Raw genomic sequence first — 21,459 nt, 5'->3', positions numbered from 1 at the left:
ATGGACTAAATTTCATAAAGAAATGATTTTTTATCAATCGGAATATAAATTTAGAGACTTGGTTCATGAATTATGAACTTATCAAATGTGTGAAACGGGATCCAAACCTTAATGGGACTACAGATTCTTATGGGACAACCTGATTATTTTTCCTATTTAAGAATGTCCTTCCCCCAAATTCTTTCATTATGTGAAAGACTCACTTTGTGCAAACGCTGTCAAAATCTATGGCCTTGTAGAGGGCAAGTTTATGTTTTTTGGAAAGCTAAATTTTGGATTTTTTCAACCCTAAATTCGTGTGAATTTATTAATATAGGAGAAACAAATTTCTTCCAGAATCATAGGCTATGTCATTAATATTTCTTCATATAAATCCATAAACCCACTGAAAGTTGGATCAACCCAGTGGGGAACCAATCCATTTATTCATAACTCTGTTTAGATCAATTTTGATTTTGTATTTAGCATAAAAACACGTTGGATTAATAGATCAAACCAAAAATAACCACACCTTAGAATAGTGGCATAAAAATACCTTGGAAGATTAAAGTCATTTAATTTCCATCTATCTGAGTTGTTTTTTTAATTCCTTCCTAATCCATTCGCCCATATTTCCATCTAAAATATTACATAAAAAACAATGATTTAATAAAAACTGCAAAAAACCTCTTCAGACTCACCATTGCAGAAATTTCATGATTTTTGAAAACTGATTTCAATATTGTAAATTGTAATTATTTCATGGTTTAAGCTTAATTATAAAAACATATTAATATCAAAACCATCATTTGGAGCCATTGCAGTAGATTTTACCCTTTTCACATTCTCTCTGTGGGTTCATTTTCTCCACCAAAGTTGTAAATTTTTTATGAAGTTTTTTATAGAAATAGATGTATTTGACTTGTGTCTCTAAGAAACTTCACTTTGGAATCTGGTGCTTCCCTTAAGTATCTATTTAATTTACCAATTTAATCATGAAATAAAAGTTACATGTTTTATCTTATTTCATGATATGTATACAAAATATTAATTTACCAATTTAATAAAGAAACCAAAAGTACATATTCTATCAGATTATATTCTATCTTGTTTGAACAAGTTCGTTAGCAAAATAGTTTTGGTTTAAGTTTAAATCTTATTCTGAATTATATATATATTAATCCTGAATTATCCATTTACTCTAAAGCCATAGGCCAAATATCTTAATAAACATGATAATCTAAGTTAAAATCCTAAAGTAAACTAATTTACTCCACCTTGGTTGTTTCATAAGATCCAATATGTGAATATATGGGTTATCACATGTAGGATGGTACATTATTGGTTATTACATGGTTAAAATAACTCATTGGAGTGATTTTATAAAGAATGGGAGTAATGAATTATTCATAGGGAAATGGGTGCAAATGTGCGTAGAGACTGAGTCAGTTATACATAATGATTGGTAGTTTTGTAGTATGACATGCCCCATATGGGATCTCTTTATATAGGTTGTGGTCCCTGGATCTTGCAGCAAGTGAGAACCTCCAACCCCCATCCGCATAAGAATAACCAGTCTCCGCTGCAAAGATCCAGAAGAGGGATTCCAGTATGCTTCCATTGCAATATTATCCAATCAGCATAAGTACTATTTCTCATGGAAAAACAACCAATTGAGAAGCAACATAAAACTTATCTCCATCAAAGAAGAAAAAATTGTACATGTTTGACTCGCATTTCACATCTTTGGTTCCCTGGGCCAAACTCATGGTTCCAAAAAATTCCCACAAAAAATACAAAAAATCTCTTTCTGTTGACCCAAGAGCAATTTCTGAGTGATTTCAAAACAATTTTTTGCTTCCCTCAAGGAGCCTCTTATAACCGGCTAAAAACCAATGATGGCACAAGAGATCAACCTCAACTGAAGGTAGCTCAATCATGGATGTGTATCTCAAAAAGTTGTCAATTGATGGATTTGATGTGGGTTTTACGGATGTGTTCTCCATAATAATGAGGACAACGTCATAATCCCCCATTTGTCCTCATTACTTTCCCATCCACAGCAAGAAATGGCAGAGTTTTCTGCTTAAAACTCTTAACCATGGTATAAACCTGAAAAAAGGAAGCAAAAATAATGCAAGTATAAGATGAAGAATCTTTTTTTTTTTCTATTTTCATCAAAATATGCTCACCTAAACAGCCAGAAAATTAGTAAATCCAATCCTTAATCTAAACTAAGCGGCACAAATACAAATCTGCAATAGAAAACCCACGAAATCTCCATATTGAAAATGTTGGTTATCAAAGTCAGTTCCCCCTTATATTTGAGATAAAGGTGACGAAAATAACGAAGAAAAAAGAGAGAAGAACTCCTGCCATATACAGATCCCCCCAGACATTCTACTATTGAGATTAAAAAAACTATGATGTTAACTATTTGGCAACTCACCTTTCTAACTCCAGAGGTCAACCCCATGCTCCTTATAGAATCATCGTCTACAATCTTGCAGGTATTCAAGTCTAGACACCCTTTCTCCTCCAGTGTATCCGGTCCACCTAGAGGGCGATAATTGTTGGACTAAGTCAATGCAGAATCATTTAAATAAAACTATGATTTCTCCCAGAGTTATAATTATCCCAAACCTTTAATGGATATAACAAGCAGCTCCACATGCATGTGAAGCCGAATATGACTGAAAATATGAACGCACTCGCCCACGTCAGCCCTAAATATGGGAACAAAGTCAACAGCCGAAGAAAGACCCAACGACTTGCTCAGATATTGGTCAACGGCTTCTCGTCTAGCGTCTTGGTCATCACCCTCAGACACGAGGACCATTGGAAACTCCCACAGACCAGCCAAAAGACCTTCTGATGGCCTTTTAAGAAGGACAAGAGATTTCTCATAGTTGTTGGCCTTCAGATTTTTGTAGTTTTTGCTCTCTATCGCCCGTCTGTCTGAGTCTTTAACAATTTCTAGAACGCACACTGCGGCGAAATCCTGCCTTTGCTTGGGTTTTATGGCCTTTTTTGGGTAATCAGTAACCTCTGCAGATTCAAATTTCTTAGATAGAGAAAGGGCTAGGCACTGATCAGATACTGGGCAGGAAGAACAGTTGGGGCTGCTCCGACTGCAGAGGGTCGCCCCAAGCTCCATTAGAGCTTGATTGAAGTCCCCTGGCCTATGTGGGTCAACTAGTTGACCAGCAAGCCTCCTGAAAGATTTAACTTTCAATGAATTTGGTATAAAATAATCGTAAATTGGTGAGAAACAGCTTACGGGTTGGGACTGATCGGAAGAAAAACAAGAATTTTCCTTTTTTCCAGAAATGATAAAATCGACAGTATGACTGTTTGTTCTCTAGCAGTTGCCTAGCATAAATTTTCATGAGAATTAAGCCATCTGGCATGAGAATTAGCCTCCTTTTCTCACCCTGGGGGAACTACCAGTAAAAATAGCTAGATTTTCTCAAATTAAGGTAGGCAGGCGATGATGAATGATCAATATGATGATAGGATAAATTGACATTGACAATGACAATGAAAATTTTAACGAATGATGAACTCTTTAACGAACGGACGAAGATGATAACACTTGGAAACTGGACGACGATGATGAATTCTTTAACGAACAGATGAAGATGATGGCACTTGGAAACTGGATGACAGATGATGAATTCTTTTTATTCGGTATGACTGGATGACGATTCTTGAAACTGGATGATAATGATGATGATAACATTAAAGGCCCCATGTTAGCTCGGTAACTGATGGATAACAGACAACACGGATTATAATGACTCTTAAAAAAGATGAGGATGAATGATTTGTTATCAACTGAACAATGATGGTGACAATGATAATGATTGCTCCTCGAAATGGATGAAGATGACAATGATGATCCTTCATCAACCGATGAATGATGGTCTGACAATGAGAATGACTCTGGGAAACCGGACAATGATGAGGATGTCATGATTCATCCATAGTAATCCTCATCTTTAATAAGCAATCCTAAGAGAAATGGGTCAAAATAGTTGTAGTAATCACAGAAATTATGACAAATCAGCTGTCAAGAAGATTAGGACGGTCAGCGAATGAGCCTACTACAAGCCAAAGGGGAACCCCTTTGGCTTGTACAGAAAACCATCCAAAAACCTGGTGACAGACGATCCCATCAAAGTAATACACTTTCAGGGAATAATGTACTAGAATTATCATGAAATCAAACAGCTCTGATACTGATGAATTCCCACTTTATCTAATCTAATCTAGGAATGGCTTTGTGAGGATCAGGAATAAATCATACAGCATACCAGATGCTCTTCGTGGTCGCAGATTCTTTAGGGTTTGAGGAGATAGCCTTCAACCTGGAGATGACCCTGATTACGTTCCCATCCACCACTGGAACCGCCTTTAATTTAAAAAAAAGGAATAAAAAGAGACAGCAGTTATTCCCACAAAATTATCCCAACTTAAGAAAATCATATAGAAATTTTTCTAAAATATACTCTGCCATCCAGACCTCAGTGAACGCTATTGAAGCGATGGCTCCTGCCGTATACTCTCCTATCCCTTTCACTTTCCGGAGATCGGCAGCTGACTTTGGAAACTCACCTGCCTCCACAATTGCTTTCGCTCCCTGGACTGAAACAATGAGAGACCAAGCGAGAGAGAGAGAGAGAGAGAGAGAGAGAGAGAGATTATTTCTTCTCTAGAAGTTAGAATTTTAACTGAACTATATAGATTGGTAGATAAATAGATAGAAAGGTGGATAGAGAGAGACAGAGACAGTTTCTTCCTTCTCCAGGTGGTGGACTTTCACTGGAATATACATATGGGTAGATAGATAGATGGATAGAGAGAGAGAGAGAGAAAGTTTCTTCCTTCTCCTCAGGGAGATGAAATTTCATTGGGATGCCCAAAAAGAAACAGAAGGATTCGTCACAACTGAATACTATGGAGATAGATTCGAAGATGTATCTATAGAGAGCCAGACGGACAGACAGAGATTCTTCCTTCCTCCCTGGGAGGTAGAATTTCACTGGAATACCCAGAACGCAACTGTGAGATTCGTCATGATTGAATAACATGGAGATAGATAGATAGATAGATTGGATAGTTGGACAGAATTAGATAGATAGATGGATGGATTGATAAATAGATAGATGGATAGATGGATGGGTGGATAGATTGGTGGATAGATAGATTGATAGATAGATTGATAGATAGATGGATGGATGGATTGATAGATAGATAGATGGATGGGTGGATAGATTGATAGATAAATGGATGGATGGATGGATTGACACATAGATAGATAGATGGATAGATGGATTAGATGGATAGCTTGATTGATATATAGATAGATATGGATGGATGGATTGATAGAAGATAAATGGATTTGGTGGACAGATGGACGGATTTATAAATAGATAGATAGATAGATAGATAGATAGATGGATGCATGTACTGATATATAGATGGATGGATGGATGGATTGATAGATAGAAAGATAGAGAGAAAGAGGACCTCTAAAAGGAAGCGAGCCCTGCGATAGTAACCCAAGCCAGCCCAGAGATCATTCACCTCCTGAAAATCACAAACCCACCAAAGAATTTCAAAACGGGCAAACCCAAAATCAGCAAATAATCGGCATCAAAGAATCCCTCACATCGATCGTCGCCGCAGCAAGATCCTGAACGGTGGGCCACTTGTTCATCCATCTGTTGTAGTAATCGATCACGGTAGAAACCTGCGTCTGCTGAAGCATTATCTCAGATACCCACACGGCGTAAGCGCGGTTTCCATCGCTGCCGCAGCGCGCTGCCGTCCGCCATGGCAGAGTTCGCTGGTTGGCGTCGTACCATTGAAGGAGCGCGGCCCTCGCCTTGGAAATTTCTCCCGAAGAGAAATCTTCGACGTCCGATGAAATTCCTTGTTGATTGGGCTTCTGCACTTGTCTTCCTGCCCGCCTGTTCTTCCTCTTCTCCCCCATTCGAGTTGGAACGAGAATCTGCGGGTTTTTCAGCATCTGGGTATTAGTTTAGAAGGTGGAAAACTCCGATTTTTGCTTGATTTATTGATGGGAATTTGATGGGTCGTGATTTGAACCGCGATGCGCGCGAAAAAGATGCGTTCTTTCGATCTTCTTATTCATTTGAACAAGTTATTCGATCAACGGGTTCGACGATCGGATCGGATCGGATCTGTCCGAAGTATTTTATGGATCTCATTGGTTAGATCATAATTGGGCCCAATGGGCCACTGAATGGATCAACTTATTAGCTCTAACTGGCCCATTGAAGGAATGGCAATGTATCCAATCATTGGCAGCCACGTGGCAATCAATTAGCCAATCAATCGACTATTTATAGATTGCAGTTAACGTTGATTAGGGCTCGCCTAAACCAGTCACAGAACGAAGAAGTGACGGTTGATGATAAATCCGGTGAATTAATGGTCGCAATAATGATGACACCTTGTTGGTTAATAGGAACAGTGATAATTATGGGATGCACTGGGCATATGATGATCATAGTAGTGCCAGCCTTTTTTTATAAACAATTGAAAATTGGAAAAAAAATATATTAGGGAGCTTCAAAAATTGTGATACTATATCGAACCAGTGGTTGCCGCATGGCAATCAAGGTTGAATAAAAACAGATTATAGATTGCATTTCACATTAATTGGGTAAGAAGAAGTTGATGGATACTATGTGTCCATCAAGCCAATCACACCACCATGTTTATTTAAGTTCATTGAATAAAATATTTATGTTCATTATTATCCCAATGCGATGTTCATAATGAAGTCCATTAATACGTGCAATAACGTAATGAATTATGATGAGATCATAATACAGTGATCACTAGTTTTTAAACATGTATTCTAAATACCCATATTCGATGGATAATCGAAACAGACATCGAATTATCCGGATAGAATAGCACTAGATGATCCTACTTATACGATAAGTATCTGATCATGTGGCTATTAGTGTGGCGACGACACTGAGGACAGATAGTGGGTGAACTTTGGAGAAAGAGTTCAGTGAATTGATCTGTACGAATTCCTGAATGGTATTATACCTAAATGTCAAACAAGTTGATTTCTGCCACAATTTTATAAGTGATCCACGGACCTGAGACACCAAGGAAATCTTGTGAATGGACGATTGCATTTTGACTACAACCTATGAGCCCCAAATCATAGGATTCAAACAAGTCATAGCTCGGATGAAGTAAGAAGCTCATGGAGATGGTTGAGTGATCAAGACGGGATCATCCGCCTTTGGTATAAAAGGAGATTGACTCAAGGAAGACAATGCAGAAAATTCCTGAGTAGGGCTTGACGATAAACCATACCCTTAGTCGTTCAAGAGTCTCGCGCAGATGATGGATTATACACATACATTAACCAATGATGGTAAAGGTTCCATGAGAGAGTTCAAACACTACTCGGTATCTTCTAGAGCACGAGGTTTAGCTTGACACCCTACGGACTGGAAAATTAAACTTTCGATTGGGTTAATTCAATCCTTATTTAATTAATCTATATGTTGATATAGTTAATTAATAAGGTTGACCAATAATTATTATTGGGCCACTAACGTTATTAACTAGAATGACTACATGGGCCTAGAGGTCACACGCATAAGGTCATAAGGGCATCAGTTGATATATTTTACTCTGTAGGGTTTTTTAAAAAATTTAAGAAAAAAATAAATAGGGAAGGGACATTCATTTCATGCACCCAAGCCAGTCAGATTTGAGAACCCCTCCTTTCTCCACTCTCTTTTCCACTCATTCGAGGAGAGTGTCTTCATGGTGAGAAAATTTTCGAGATTTTTATGAAGATTTTAAGAAGATGACGTGGATATCCAAGCGTTGCATGATCGTGTGGATACTTCTTATGGTTGGACGCGTGAACGGCTTCAAAACGATCTCAAAGCAACAAAGTCAAGGGTGGAACAAGTTCCCCACAAGGTACATTCGATGCTTTATTTTAAAAATCGACATGAAATGATTACCACACTTCCATATCCATGGAATCGTGTTTCCATGGACGAACCAAGGCACATAACCCATCAGAAGTGATGGTTGACAATAAATCTGGAGAGTTGACAGTCACATAAATGATGGCACCTTGTTGGTTAATGATAACAGTGACAATTATGGGATGCACTGGGCATATGATGATGACAGTGATGCTGGCTTTTATTATAAACAATAAAAAATTAGAGAAGTAGATGTTATAATCCTTTAAATTCGTGATATATTATATTAACGTGTATTAATCCATTTAAGACCACATAATTCTATGTTCATGAATATCTGAAAACATACAAGTAGCTTATATTATGTGTCACCTTATCTCCATTGATTTTGTCAACCAAGGGTGAAACATGGTATTCACTTGACTTTGAGAGATAATCCTTTTTTTTCACATATCATAATCATTGTTATACTTGCATTTTATATTGTATTTTATGGTATGCTTCTATGTTCTCCATGGCGATAAAATTTATTATTGTTTTACTTCTATAAAAATAAATATAAATATTTACGTGATAAATGTTTATCATTTTAACCCCGCAAACTCTACAACTATAATTTCATAACAATGGCGTAGAAGTCATGGGTGATCTAGGCCATTCAAGGTTCTTCCATTTCTGACTTGTTGATGATCAAACGTAAAATACTGAGGTAATTCTTTCAGAGGGGTAAGTTTCATAATTTTTTTCCATACAAAGTCAAAATTCTCAGTGAAATATTAAGTTGGTTTTTGTATAATGGAACGAACGAAAAAATCACATGGATGATTATGACTTTTGATAAGCCATTGGTTTTATTATTGATAATAATTTTTATGAGTATATGGCCATTTATATGAGTATATTATCTATAATCAACAAAAACGAGTTAGTTACTATACATTTTCTCCTTATGACGATAGTTATACTCTCGCGCCTATTGCCGAAACTAATGCATCTTTTTTACTCCTGAAATCTCGTTCATTTAATTTTAATATTCTTACTTTAATCTCACTCTCTTTCAACGATAAAATTCAAGGCTTGAGATTTAATATTTTTATAAAGTGCATAAAGTGTCACATGATGTGCTCAAATTATAGTGAATGTAAGATGGGTTGTAGGTAAAAGGAATGGAGTTGTAGGTAAAAGTATATGACACCATTCATTATCACACCACATAAACCCCAATAGTCAACTTCATATCAGTAGGCATCACATGAAAAATAACACTGCAGCCCACCTAGTTATGTCAATCATGACAAAGGAATAGTTTCCAAAACGTTTCCTTTGGCTCGGGGATTCTTCTGCCCACATCATATGCTTTCAAAAGTCTCACATTCAAGAGCATAAATATATCAAAAAGAAAGTATTGCATTGATATGATTTGTGTCAGAGTTGGCGTTCCAACCGCACTAAAATCATATAAAGTTGATATGTCAAACGTTTCCAGATGTGGAGCATTTTACCACTCTTGATGACTTTGAACCACGAACATGGCAATATTTATGAATTCCTTGGAAGTTCTCCGCTTATCATCTGAAGAAACTCCTATGTCCTCCATCATCACACTCGTGAGGTGAAGCTAATAGATCACTACGTTAAAAATTCAAATAAACACTAACCTAGGTAAGATAAGTAAAATGTTTTGTTTTCAATGTTCAACTAGAACATTGTATACATAAATTGTGACTCCTACCAAATTCCACGTCATTCATCTCATATAACTACTAATTATTATGGTTATATAAGGTGATTATGATTCAAAGTATAAATGAGCCAGTTCATTGCAATGCACTTTTATTTCTAGCAGAATAGAATTCTGGTTTGTCGTGTTCAACGCACACAAATGTGGGATGGATAATATGCGCCACATACCTCTTGTAGGGCAAAACAGTAGGTCCACTATTCCCAAATGTAAACATTTCTGGATTTTTTTTCCAAATATTTTTGTTAAATATAAACCGCGGTACTGACAGATTGGCCCACTGCCGTACCCCCGTCCTACTCATGGACGGATGATGATACATCATCTGTCTTGTCCATGCAATCATACATCCAGTCCCAACCTCGGGACATAAACTGAACAAAAGTAGGGGTAGATGATAGATCACAAGTACATAAAGAGAGTATGGGTCCAAATAGCTGTCCATTCAGTCATCCGTTCATCCATTCACTGTTTGCCTTGACTGTCACCCATATGTATTTATTCATCATCTCCATGCTGTCGTCAGTCCATGATAAAGAATGGGACCTATGATGGAAATGACCAAAATGATGTAGATTACAGAAATGACACCCCCTCTCTCAAGCTCACCCCGTCTCACTTCATTTCAGTCATAGGTTGTTGCTGCTGTTGCCACAACTGTCGCAGCTGTCGGGACGTGACAGTTTTTTTGTCGCGATATTGGATTAAAAGCAGAATGGAAATTCGTTCTGGGACAAACGAATAGGCTGGTTTTCCTATCTCGGACAATGGACAGCAAGGGATGGACGAAAATCTGTCGGATTCGCTTGCGACGGTTGAGATCTTGCCACGTGGCATCACTTAATCAATTCATTGACACTTTGCATCAAAGTCCCTGCTTTTTTTCTCGCACTCAAACTGACGCCGCCCAAAAGTAATTGTACATATGTCCCTCTGCTTTCTCTCTCCTCCATATGTCCATAAAAGCTTAGAAAAGTATATAAAAATTTAAAATGTGATTTGTCTTCGTCCGGGACGAAGGACGGGATGGGTTTTCTCCCGACGGGTCAAAACTGGCAAATTCGAGACGCGGACAATTTTTTTATTTAATGGACAAATCCCTGGACAAGACAGTTTGGACGAATTTGAAATCACCGGATGTCGGACCGGATGATCTTCCACCCATTCCCGTCCATCATCCACATCCCCGACGATCCGGAACTATAATCATACCCATTCTCTAAGTCTTTCTCCCCTTCTATTGTTCTCTTTCTCTTTCGCTCTTCGTCATCTGTCCATCATATCCGTCATATCAGTCTTCTGTTGTCTGTCATAAAGAATTTTTTCGTCCCGTCATCCGTCATCAGTAACACCAAGGGATAGATGCCAGAATGGACGAAACGGTTGACGGATTGAGAACAAGCGATATGTCATCCATTACTTCCGACAATCGGACGGAAACGGAACGGGAGTGCGGACTCTGTGACGGCTTACTGATTGAATCAACGTTCCGTCCGTCCCCGTACGGCGCGAAAATTCATGGGCCTAGACAAACGGGCCGATATTTGGCCCAATAAGGCCAAGAAACTCGTCATTGATAAGTATAAATACCGTGTTTGACGACGCCGCACGGTTTGTACTGGCAAATCTCATCACGACCTGTACAGATGGCACGGGGCTTTGCTGCACCTGTTGAACGAATTGACTCCATCTAGGGCTTGGCTTGATCCTTTGATTGCGCAGCTCTGGCTACGGATGAATGTACAATCCTTCTACGGATGTTCTACTTCGGAAGGTGGCGCCTCTCTTTTCCGCGGATTTATCTCTTCATTCGCCTTTTTTCTCGTGCAATTCGCTGTATTCTTGATTGTTTCTTGTGCATTTTGATGTTTTTTCGGTTTTTCTCTTGGGGAAAGTTGTGCGTTTGGATGCATATGTTGTTTGTGTCTTGGATTGTGCCGATTTTTGACGCGGTTGTTGTTGGAGTACATGCTCGCCTTGTTTTTGTTACCGTTGGATTATGAGAATGACGAGGATTTTCTCGAGGTTTTGTTCGCCGTGTTCCTTTTATCTTGTGGAATTCGCTGTATTCTTGATTGTTTCTTGTGCATTTTGATGTTTCTTTGGAGTTTCTCTAGGGGAAAGTTGTGCGTTTGGATGAATATGTTGTTCGTATCTTGGATTGTGCCTATTTTTTACGCTGTAATTGTTGGCGTCCATGCGCACTTTGTTTCGGTTACTGTTGGATTATGAGAATTACTAGGATTTCCTTGAGACAGTGTTCGCCGTGTTCCTTTTTCATTGTACAATTCGCGGTATTCTTGATTGCTTCTTGTGCGGTTTGATGTTTCTTCAGAGTTTTTAATTGGAAAAGCTCTGCATTTTGGATGTTTGCGCTGTTTATAACTTCGATTGTCGTGGTTGTTTACCCGTTCATTGTAGATTACAATGTTTCGATTACTGTCGTGTTATGAGAATGATGTGGGTTCTCTTAATATTTTGTTCAACGTTTTCATTCAATTATCACAGAATTGCTTTGAATTAGGTTTGATTTAAGGTGCGAGATTTCCGGTTTCTAAAGAAGAAACTTGAAAATTAGGATTCTCTTTTAGGGAAACGTCAAATCACCAAGTTCTTGATTATGCCCTGCATGTTGAACTCCGATGCAGATGTCGGTTGCCGATTTGACATGACTTTCTCATTCGATTCAGTGACCCACGCCGATCAATGGTTCTTTGATTCGTTGCATCTGTATTACATTCCTTTTAATTTCTTCTTTCCGTTCCTGGATTCTCTTATAAATTTGTACCCGTCCTTTACTGAATGGAAGATGTTTGTATGATTCGTGTTTGTCATTCTCCTCTAAGAAAGTAATTATCATTCTTAGAACAACAATAAGACGAGTGTTTCATAGTAAGATAAGTATCATTTGTCATCAAGTAAAATGCCCAAGTTATGTTATGGCGCATTTATCTTGTATTGTTATCCCCGAGTCATGTGCCAACAGCTGAAATGTCTTTAGTTTTCCATCTATTACTATTCTCCTGATAGAATAATCTTTCTCTTAGTTTTCCATCAGGAAATGATTTACTAGTGCATCTGTTAAATGATTAATTCTTAGGTTTATCACCCCATTATCTCAAGTTTCCATTGATTTTCTTTTTATTGGTGGCATCGATAGGCAGGAGTAGTTTTTGTCTATTCGCCTGATTAGCATGATTCAATCAATCAACCGGATCATTTTTCAGATTCAGGACATCCGAATTGAATCTGTGGCTCAGAAAGATTACTATTTGCTATCCTTTTGTTTTAGATCTTATCTAAGATCTTATTCAAGGAATAAACTATCAAGAATTAGCTAGGCATCTCCACCATCATACTTCTCCGGTCTTGCAAAGTCTCGCATATTACAAAGTTCGTGGAAGATGTATTGAAAATCCGTTTATTGAAATTTCTGATCATGCTATTATTCATTTTGTTACCCTAGATATAAATGAGAAATTTTCTTTTTTTGCCTTTTTAAAATATGATTTTTTACTTACGCGCAACATATAGCTGAAGTTATTTTCTTTTATTTATTTTTACGTGAATAGTGTTTTTTTATACTTTCCTTGCAATGGTTTGCCATTTCACCTCTGATTATGCTATTATTCGTTTCTTTACCGTAGATATAAATGACAAAGTTACTTCCACGCAAGATATAACGGAAGTTCTTTCCTTTAATTTACTTTTACGTGAATAATGATTTTTTATACCTTCCTTGCAATGGTATGCTATTTCACCTCTGATTATGCTATGATTCATTTCTTTACCCTAAATATAAATGACAAGTTTACTTCCACGCAAGATATAGCTGAAATTCATTTCTTTAATATATTGTTACGCGAATAATGATTTTTTATACCTTCCTTGCAATGGGTTGCCATTTCACCTCTTATTATGCTATTACTCATTACTTCACCCTAGATATAACTGACAAATTTACTTCCACGCAATTTTATTACTGAAATTCTTTTCTTTTATTTATTTTTACGTGAATAATGATTTTTTATACCTTCCTTGCAATGGTTTGCCATTTCACCTCTGATTATGCTTTGATTCATTTCTTTACCCTAGATATAATGACAAATTTATTTCCACCCAATATGTAGCTGAAGGTCATTTCTTTAATTTACTTTTACGTAAATAATGATTTTTTACATCTTCCTTGCATTAAGGGTTTGCCATTTCACCTCTAATTATGCTATTATTCATTACTTTACCCCAAATAAAAATGACAAATTTTATTTCTTTGCCTTTTTATAATATGCAGTTTTACTTCCACGCAAAATATTTTTAAAAGTACTTTTATTTACTTTTACGTAAACCCAGAGTCTTTATATTTTCCTTGCACCTCTGAGGGTTCAAGATCATTTGATCAGGCAGAACTAGACAATTCTAAGAAGAGTCCGTGTCTTATCGCCAAAAAAAGCACACCAGGCTGAGTCACTGAACCTGAGTGAGGGGTATATAGCCGCCGCCTGCGCCGTCGAGGAGCGGCGCGTTGGCGGAGCACCTCCCAGGCAGGCCCTCGTTTTTCGAATATTTACACCTCTTACCCGGCGGCCCAGTGGGCCGCTTCTGGGCCGAGCACCTACGGCACACAAACCTGGAGGGCACCTCGGCGGCGTCCTCTATCCCGGAGCACCTCGTGTGCTGCCACACCCCGCACGCGTCGCAGGCCATCATCCTCTCCCCGTCGTCGTCCTTGGCCCCGCAGGAGCAGTCCACCGTCCAATTCTCCGTTCCCCTCTCCATCCTAAACTGCCCCAGACGGTGACTCGGATCCCCCCCGCACCGCCCCCGCACCCTCACCGCACCCTCCGGCCCCACCAGCAGCCGCACCGGGGTCCGGTCCGCCACCTGCCCGAACTCCGCCAGCCGCTCCACCTCGAACCGCTGCAGGGCCAGATACGTCTCCCGGAAGGCCCGCGCCGCCTCCGCCTTCAGGTCCGCCACCGTGGCCGCCGCCGGCAGCACCAGCAACTCCGCCGGCGGCGCCACCGCGTGCTTCCCACACCCGGTCTGGTCCAGCTCGGCCTGCACCCACACCCGGACCGCCGCCGAGCCGGCGGTGGCCCCCGGGGGCTCGTCGTAGTCCTTGATGAACTGCTTGCAGTCCAGCAGCCTCATCGCCGACTCCATCGCCGCCTGCCGCAGCGGCCGCGGCCGGTACTCGTGCATCGTCCCCGGGTTCAATAGCGCCTCGTACAGAAATCTCAGGTCCCGCAGCACTTGGCTCCCGTCCGGCCTACTCTCGCTAGGAAAACCCGCCGCCTCCAATCTGCAGGTTAATTAATTCTCTTCTTAATTAAAAAAATCGGGTTTTCTTTTAATCTTTAAAAAAAAATGGGTTGTTTTTTGATCTCAGGGCCCTCACCTGAACTCGACGGCTCGAGTGTCGGGATTGCAGCGGGCGGCCACGGCACGACCGTCCCCGGCGGGCTTCCCGGCGAGGCCCTGCAGACAGTAGTCCACGAGAAGAGGCGGCTCGGCTTTACGGAAGACGGCCCCCTTGAGAGCCCGCCACGGGACCCAGTGACCGGGCTCCGAGTCGGCCCTCAGGATCTTAACCATCGCGGCCTCGACCCGCGCCACGTCGGCCCGGGTCCAGGCGCTGAGCACCCCGGCCGGCTCCGCCGGCCCCCCCGGCTCCCTCAGCAGCCCCACCACAAACGCGAACAGCTCGCCGACCGTCCGGACCGGCGCGGTGCAGCCCGCCAGCGCGCAGTACAGGGCGACGGTGTCCTGCAGCGGCGTCCGCCGCGACCGCGCGTGAGAGAAGAAGACGGAGAGAGGAATCCCCGCGAGAGAGTCCGCCGCGCGCTTATACGCCTCCGCCGTCAGCCCGAAGCTCCCCGCGCCGAACACGTACCCCCAGTTCCCGTACCAGGACCGCCCCTCGGTGACCGCGTGCAGCAGCCGGTACTCCAGCCCGTGCTTCTTCGACTTGTCCATGACCGTCACCTTCCGGACCCGGAGCGACCGGCAGAGCCGGTCCCAGAACCCCATCACGTCGGACCCGGTCAGCACCCGGGACCCGCCCTCCCGGCCGTTGATCCTCAGCAGATGCCCGTAGCCGTTGGAGTGGACGACGCCGTGCAACAGGTGCGACGCGTCCCCCAGCTGCAGGTAAGCCCAGTCCTCCACGTCGTCCGCCGTCATCTCGTGGTTACACGTGGCGCACCGCGTGTCCAGGAACTGGAGCGCCGAGCCGCAGCGCACGCACGCCTGGTCGGACTGGGTTAGGGAGGTGAGGTCGTTGCGTATGATGAAGTGGTAGCGCTTCCCGCACACCGGGTGCCCGCTCCACCCTAAAAAAAAAAATTTAAATAATTAGAATAGAATAGACTAGAGGAGAGAGAGGGTAGAGAGGGTAGCCTTACCGACGACGCGGCAGTGGTCGCAGTAGACGGATCTGGAGCGGGCGACGTCCTCCTCGACGACGTCGAGGTCGAGGACGAAGGGGGAGGAGGGGGAGGCGGGATCGGGCTTGCGGGGGGGCGAGTCGACTCGGAAGGAGACGCGCCAGGTGAGGAGGTGCGGCGCGGCGGCGGGGGAGAGGACGGAGGAGGGCGGCGGGAGGCGCGCGTAGCGGGAGAGGAAGCGGCGGACGGCGGCGCGGAAGGGGTCGCTCTCGGCGGCGGCGGCGGCGGGAGGGGGGAAGGTGCGGAAGTCGTGGAGGTCGGCGGTGACGCGCTTCTTGGTCCGCTTGAGAGGTCGGGCGTTGACGACCATGGCGGCGGAAGGGGCTGAGATCCGGCGGAGATGGGAGGGAAAAGCGGGGGAAGGGAGGGGGGGGGGGAAATGAAAAAAAATCGGACCCGGGTTGGGGCTAGGGTTTCCGGGGCGAGGGAGCGCGCTTCGAGACGAGCTTAACCGTGGTTAGATAGATGGATCCGGGTCGCGCGGGAAGCGGAAGCCTGGATATTTATGGGATCCTGAGTTTTTTTTTTCGCCCTTGGAAATACCAGAAATGGCCCTCTCTTTGTCGGGGTCCCGGAGGCGGTGAGCCAGGGTTGGGCCGGCCACGTGGAGGCACGTGGCGGGATCTGGTTGGGAGAGGAGAAAGGCGGTTTGTTTTTCATTTTTTATTTTTTATTTTATTGAAGCCGACATGCGGGGAGGGAGGGGAGTATTAAGGCTTGGATAATGAATGCCCTGTGAGTCACGTGGATTGATGTGACGCTTGGAATGCTCGGTCTTTTGTCTATGACTTTGGTCGTATGTGATGATCTCCTTTTTTTGGGAAGTAGAATGTTCAGGTTGGTTTGGCACGACCAACCCTCTATGTGGTTGACTGGATGACAATGACTTGGGAATTGTTGAAGGATTTGTATCTTGAATTATAATTAAATTGCAATCAGTGAGGGTCTCACAAGACATAAATGAGTTAAAAAAAAAATGGTTAATGCTCCCTTGGGGATGATGTGATACTGATGCGGCCTGATTGGCAATCAGGGATGTGTGACTAGACAGGAGATATTCACTACCCTTCACCCTCTTGTCACTGCTGCAATTAAAGATTGTTTCTTCACCATTTTTGTAGACTTTTCTGAATGGCTCACACTATGTTGTATGTTTTGAGGTTGATAAGTTAATCTAAATTAGCAATTTTGTTCTGGGATTTGTGGCCTTAATTGATTCAGTCCACAATTTATTGTGTCTCAAATGACTAAGTTGTAGGTGGATCTTAAAACTGAAAAGAGATATGAACACATCGCATTTGTATTTATCTCATTTGCATGAACACGTCACATTTGCATTTAACCTCTCAAAAGATATGAGCGAATTGATACATACTCTAAATGTTTGACCTCTATATCAACATCATCCTTAAAGTATTGGATCTCTTCGCGATTCCCTCGTACTTGGCCACTAGTTGCTTTCATATGCTTATTCTTGCATATAGATGTAGGACTGATTTGAAATCTCGTGGTTATAAACTCATTCGTCACAGGTAAAACGTAATCGTTTATCCACAAAGTGTGTTTGGTGTCTTAGATCTAAAGACCATTCACACAACAATGAAAAATATCAATACGATTACAATTAGGTATAATACAATTAGGTATTATTTTATCGTATGCACAATTACCATTGAGGAATTTATCTAAAGAGTACCCACTATTTTTCATGTGTATATGCATTAATAATGAACCCCTATTTAGGGTTAGAAATATCATTTAAAGTCCACGTTTATATAAAATATTAGTAATTTTCCTTGCAAGAATATAGCTAGGGTCGAATCCATGAAGAGCAATTATTAAATAAGTGAATTTTATCTTTAATTTTTAGATTTTATATTAATTTTGTAGATTAAACCCAAATTAATGATTTCAGAAAAAATAATTTAAAATAGTTTTAGGATGAAGAGAATATATTAATGATAATTAGCCTATTTTTTAGTGATATATCTTAAAAGATTCTAATTAAATACCTTAGTCAGCGCTTTGGCAGCACTAGGTGACATTTGATGATATGTATTGAAGGAAAAATATGTGGCCGGCAAGCTAATCACAAATTCCACATCTCTTTTCATGTTTATTAATACAACATATTTATTCTAGTGCATGTGTGATGCTTATAACGAAGTCTATGAATACATGATCAAACTTAGTGAATTATGTGGAGATCAAAATATGAAGATCACTAGTCTTTAAGCATGTGTTCCAAACATTCTTATTCGAAGGATACTCGAGAAGGTCATTGAAGTATCCTGATAGAATAACACTATCTAGCATCACTCATATAATGAGTATGGCCGGTCCCGTAGCCATTAGTGTTGGACACTAAGGATAGATAGTGAGTGTTCTTTAGTGGAAAGAGTTAACTGAATTGATTTGTACGAATTCCTGAATTGTATTGTACGAAACTGCCAATCAGGGTGATTCACATCACAATGGGTAAGTGATCCTTAGACCTGAGACACCAAGACGTCTTGTGGACGGAAGGTTGTACTTTGACTATGGCCAACGAGTCTCTAATCATAGAATTCTAAACATTCTTAGTTTGGGTACATCAAGAAGTTCACGAATACGATTGAGCGGTTAAGACAGGGATCGTCCACCCTCGGTATAATTAGTGACAGCTCAAAGTAGACGATGCGATGAAGTCCTTGGCCAAGGCAGTGAAATATCAAAGAAGAGTTCTCCGATGATTTTCGAATGCATCAATACTAACTCGGATGATCGATTAGGGTTTGACAGTTGACCATACTCTAAGTCGTCCAAGGAGCGTCAAGTGGATGAGGGATTATATGTACATGGAAAACAATGATGAACATGTTCCATGAGTGAGTTGATACACACTTCTTTGTATCTTCTAGAACACGAGGTATAACTTGGCACCCCACATGTTGGAGACTCAGCCTATCGATTGGGTTAAATCGATCAAACATTTGTTAATCTATATGACGATATAATTAATTAACTTGGAAGGCCAATAAAGGTTATTGGGCAATTGGTCTTATTAACTAAACTGATACATGGGCCTAGAGGGTTACACGCAAATGGTCTTTGGACTTTTGAAGATATACATAAGTTTTGAAATTTTTTATATAAAATACCCACTTAGTATAAATAGGGAAAGACCCTGAACGAAATTCACCTATGCCAGAATTATTTAATGGTCTTTCCCCTTCATCTCCCTTCTCCCACACCCCTTCTCCATGCCCGATGCAATAAGACCAATGTAACGACAACAGTGGAGGTAGAACGGTGCTCATCAACGAGAATGAGGAGATTTGACATGCCGAAGATCACATGGATACGTCTAGAGGCTGCACACTTTAGCAATTCGACTCCTCTCACTCCAAGATCCAAGAAATCACAGATGTGAACCGTGCAAAGATACTTTGTTTCATGGGTTTTATCGATACCGTTTTAATTCCGATATGTGTCTTCGCTGCGTGAAATCCTGCGTTCATCCATGTCAAGGCCTCTAGAAGCCGACATGTATAACATGAGAAAAGTGGAGATGATGAATGAAATACCTCCACTGATTACGACGAAGATGGTAGCATATACACATTTGTGAGTGGTGGAATGGGTGCAAACAATGTGGATTTCCCATCACTAGTGACGATGGAGATGAGACGGCGACATGCCGATGAGTGGTGGAGCTTGGTGGAGGCACACAGGATGATGAAACCTACATTATTAGTGATAATAACCTAGGGAAAGGAACAAAGACATGAGTATGACAAAGATGAAGATCACATTGATCTCATCATCACGCGCCGAAAGACAGAAGTATTGATTATTTTCAAGTGTCTTGATTTCAATGTTACTCCTTCAATCTTTCACTCTTGAAATGCAAGAAAGGACTCAAAACGCAGATCACTCTACTATTTGTGGATCTGAGATTGATAGAGAAGGTAAAGATGGGATTGACCCTCAAGGTTTCAGCTTGAAACTCCATTCTAGATTGTTAGATGTAGTCATTTCGATGAGAGGAATTTGAGCCACCTTATATTCTCTAAATCTGATATGTGTGTCCCATAGTCAATGTGACACTAAATTCTAGTAGGACGTGTAAAAGTGAAAAAGTCTTTAAAATGTTTTTTAATATATTCAAAATAATATTTTCTAACCTATAAAATCATTTTATTTATGAATTTAACATTAGAAAATTCAATTAGATACCATAAATACCTTTAAAAACATAATTTGATTATTAAAAGATAATATAAACATAAAATATGTGACTCAATGAAAATACATTTATGATTTATGAGATTATTTTATTCATTAATTCATGTCTAAATTTACGTCAAGATACCCAAAAAATAAAATTTTAGAAACTTATTATTATAATCTAATCATTATTTTCTTCAAAAAAAAGTTAATAACTATTTTCACACTTTAATAACACTAATATATAATCATTTTAACTATAATAAGGCAACATTCATGAAATTACTATTAAAATGCATGTTAGTTGCGATTATCAAGAATAAATAAAGGGATACCCTTTTGATACCAATGTGAATTAGTTTGATTGCCCATTCTCTTTCTGATGGCACACACCATCAAAGATTGTCGATGACGCCCCCCGCGCCACCGGCCACCGTCATTGAAAGCTGGGTGAAGATGCTCGAGTATCGTATCTTCACTTTCGTCATTTGTTTTGTCGTGTTTTGTGTTTTCCGCATTCGTCGTCTTGTTTTCGTCGCATTGCGATGCGTCCCATGTCAGTGTTTTCATCATCATGGGAAGGAGGCTTCTAATCCATTCCCCTTTCTCTTTTAATTTCTAAATTTCCCCTTCATGTGTAATGGGGCCCATTATCTAAGGGCCCCTTAATGGACCCTATTCTCCCCTTGTTGGACCCGTGTAAGGGGCCCATCATGGCCCTATATAAGGCCATGATGGGCACCACGTTCTGTAGATCTGGAATTTATATTTGCAGTTACACATCGTGTTCCAGGTCTCACCCAAGAAAAGAGAGGAAAGGAGAAGGAAGGAGAAGAGGAAGAAGAAGAAGAGGAGCAAAGGAAGAAGAAGAACATGAAGCAGGTTGAAGGGGAAATGAATTGCCCAAGAAGGTTCTACGGGGGAAGGGGTTGAACTCCTCTAGATCAGCTGTGGAAAATTCCCCTTCAAGCATCGATCTTGAACGCCAGCGTCCATCGAACTTTGCTGGTATCTTCAGGGCGTTCGTTGCTCCATCGATCACTGAAATATTGGAGGAGTCAGCAAAAAAGCAACTGATCAATGA

General features: G+C 40.9%; 2 protein-coding genes and 2 long non-coding RNA genes across 4 annotated transcripts; 2 read left to right on the top strand and 2 right to left on the bottom strand.

Annotated features, from left to right (window-relative positions):
- Nucleotides 1-1,652: 1,652 nt before the first annotated feature.
- LOC144711481 (HhH-GPD base excision DNA repair family protein) lies at nucleotides 1,653-6,152 on the bottom strand. Its single transcript, XM_078585495.1, has 7 exons — nucleotides 5,654-6,152; nucleotides 5,512-5,571; nucleotides 4,505-4,621; nucleotides 4,296-4,393; nucleotides 2,623-3,194; nucleotides 2,429-2,535; nucleotides 1,653-2,091 (listed from the first exon to the last, which is right to left on the bottom strand). Exons 1-7 carry the CDS (start codon nucleotides 6,011-6,013, stop codon nucleotides 2,002-2,004), a joined length of 1,404 nt encoding a protein of 467 aa, XP_078441621.1. The 5' UTR covers nucleotides 6,014-6,152; the 3' UTR covers nucleotides 1,653-2,001.
- A 5,189-nt stretch (nucleotides 6,153-11,341) lies between these two features.
- On the top strand, nucleotides 11,342-12,541 carry LOC144711505 (uncharacterized). Its single transcript, XR_013583567.1, has 2 exons — nucleotides 11,342-11,494; nucleotides 12,369-12,541. It is a non-coding gene; the product is annotated as an uncharacterized LOC144711505 (long non-coding RNA).
- Nucleotides 12,542-14,134: 1,593 nt separating this feature from the next.
- On the bottom strand, nucleotides 14,135-16,604 carry LOC144711503 (RING/FYVE/PHD zinc finger superfamily protein). The gene is made up of 3 exons (XM_078585522.1): nucleotides 16,125-16,604; nucleotides 15,119-16,052; nucleotides 14,135-15,022 (listed from the first exon to the last, which is right to left on the bottom strand). Exons 1-3 carry the CDS (start codon nucleotides 16,474-16,476, stop codon nucleotides 14,185-14,187), a joined length of 2,124 nt encoding a protein of 707 aa, XP_078441648.1. The 5' UTR covers nucleotides 16,477-16,604; the 3' UTR covers nucleotides 14,135-14,184.
- LOC144711504 (uncharacterized) lies at nucleotides 14,888-16,990 on the top strand. Its single transcript, XR_013583566.1, has 2 exons — nucleotides 14,888-15,028; nucleotides 15,110-16,990. It is a non-coding gene; the product is annotated as an uncharacterized LOC144711504 (long non-coding RNA).
- The last annotated feature ends 4,469 nt before the right edge of the window (nucleotides 16,991-21,459 follow it).

Source organism: Wolffia australiana, chromosome 13 (genome assembly GCF_029677425.1).
Source record: "Wolffia australiana isolate 7733 chromosome 13, ASM2967742v1".
Taxonomy (NCBI): Eukaryota; Viridiplantae; Streptophyta; class Magnoliopsida; order Alismatales; family Araceae; genus Wolffia; species Wolffia australiana.
This window is presented reverse-complemented; position numbering and strand designations above follow the sequence as displayed.

Coding starts and splice junctions, on each gene's coding strand:
- LOC144711503 (XM_078585522.1), bottom strand. CDS start 16,476: ATGGTCGTCAACGCCCGACCTCTCAAGCGGACCAAGAAGCGCGTCACC. Junction 16,053..16,124: donor CGACCACTGCCGCGTCGTCG/GTAAGGCTACCC, acceptor TTTTTTTTTTAG/GGTGGAGCGGGCACCCGGTG. Junction 15,023..15,118: donor ACTCGAGCCGTCGAGTTCAG/GTGAGGGCCCTG, acceptor ATTAACCTGCAG/ATTGGAGGCGGCGGGTTTTC.
- LOC144711481 (XM_078585495.1), bottom strand. CDS start 6,013: ATGCTGAAAAACCCGCAGATTCTCGTTCCAACTCGAATGGGGGAGAAG. Junction 5,572..5,653: donor TTGCTGCGGCGACGATCGAT/GTGAGGGATTCT, acceptor TGTGATTTTCAG/GAGGTGAATGATCTCTGGGC. Junction 4,394..4,504: donor CTTCAATAGCGTTCACTGAG/GTCTGGATGGCA, acceptor TTTAAATTAAAG/GCGGTTCCAGTGGTGGATGG.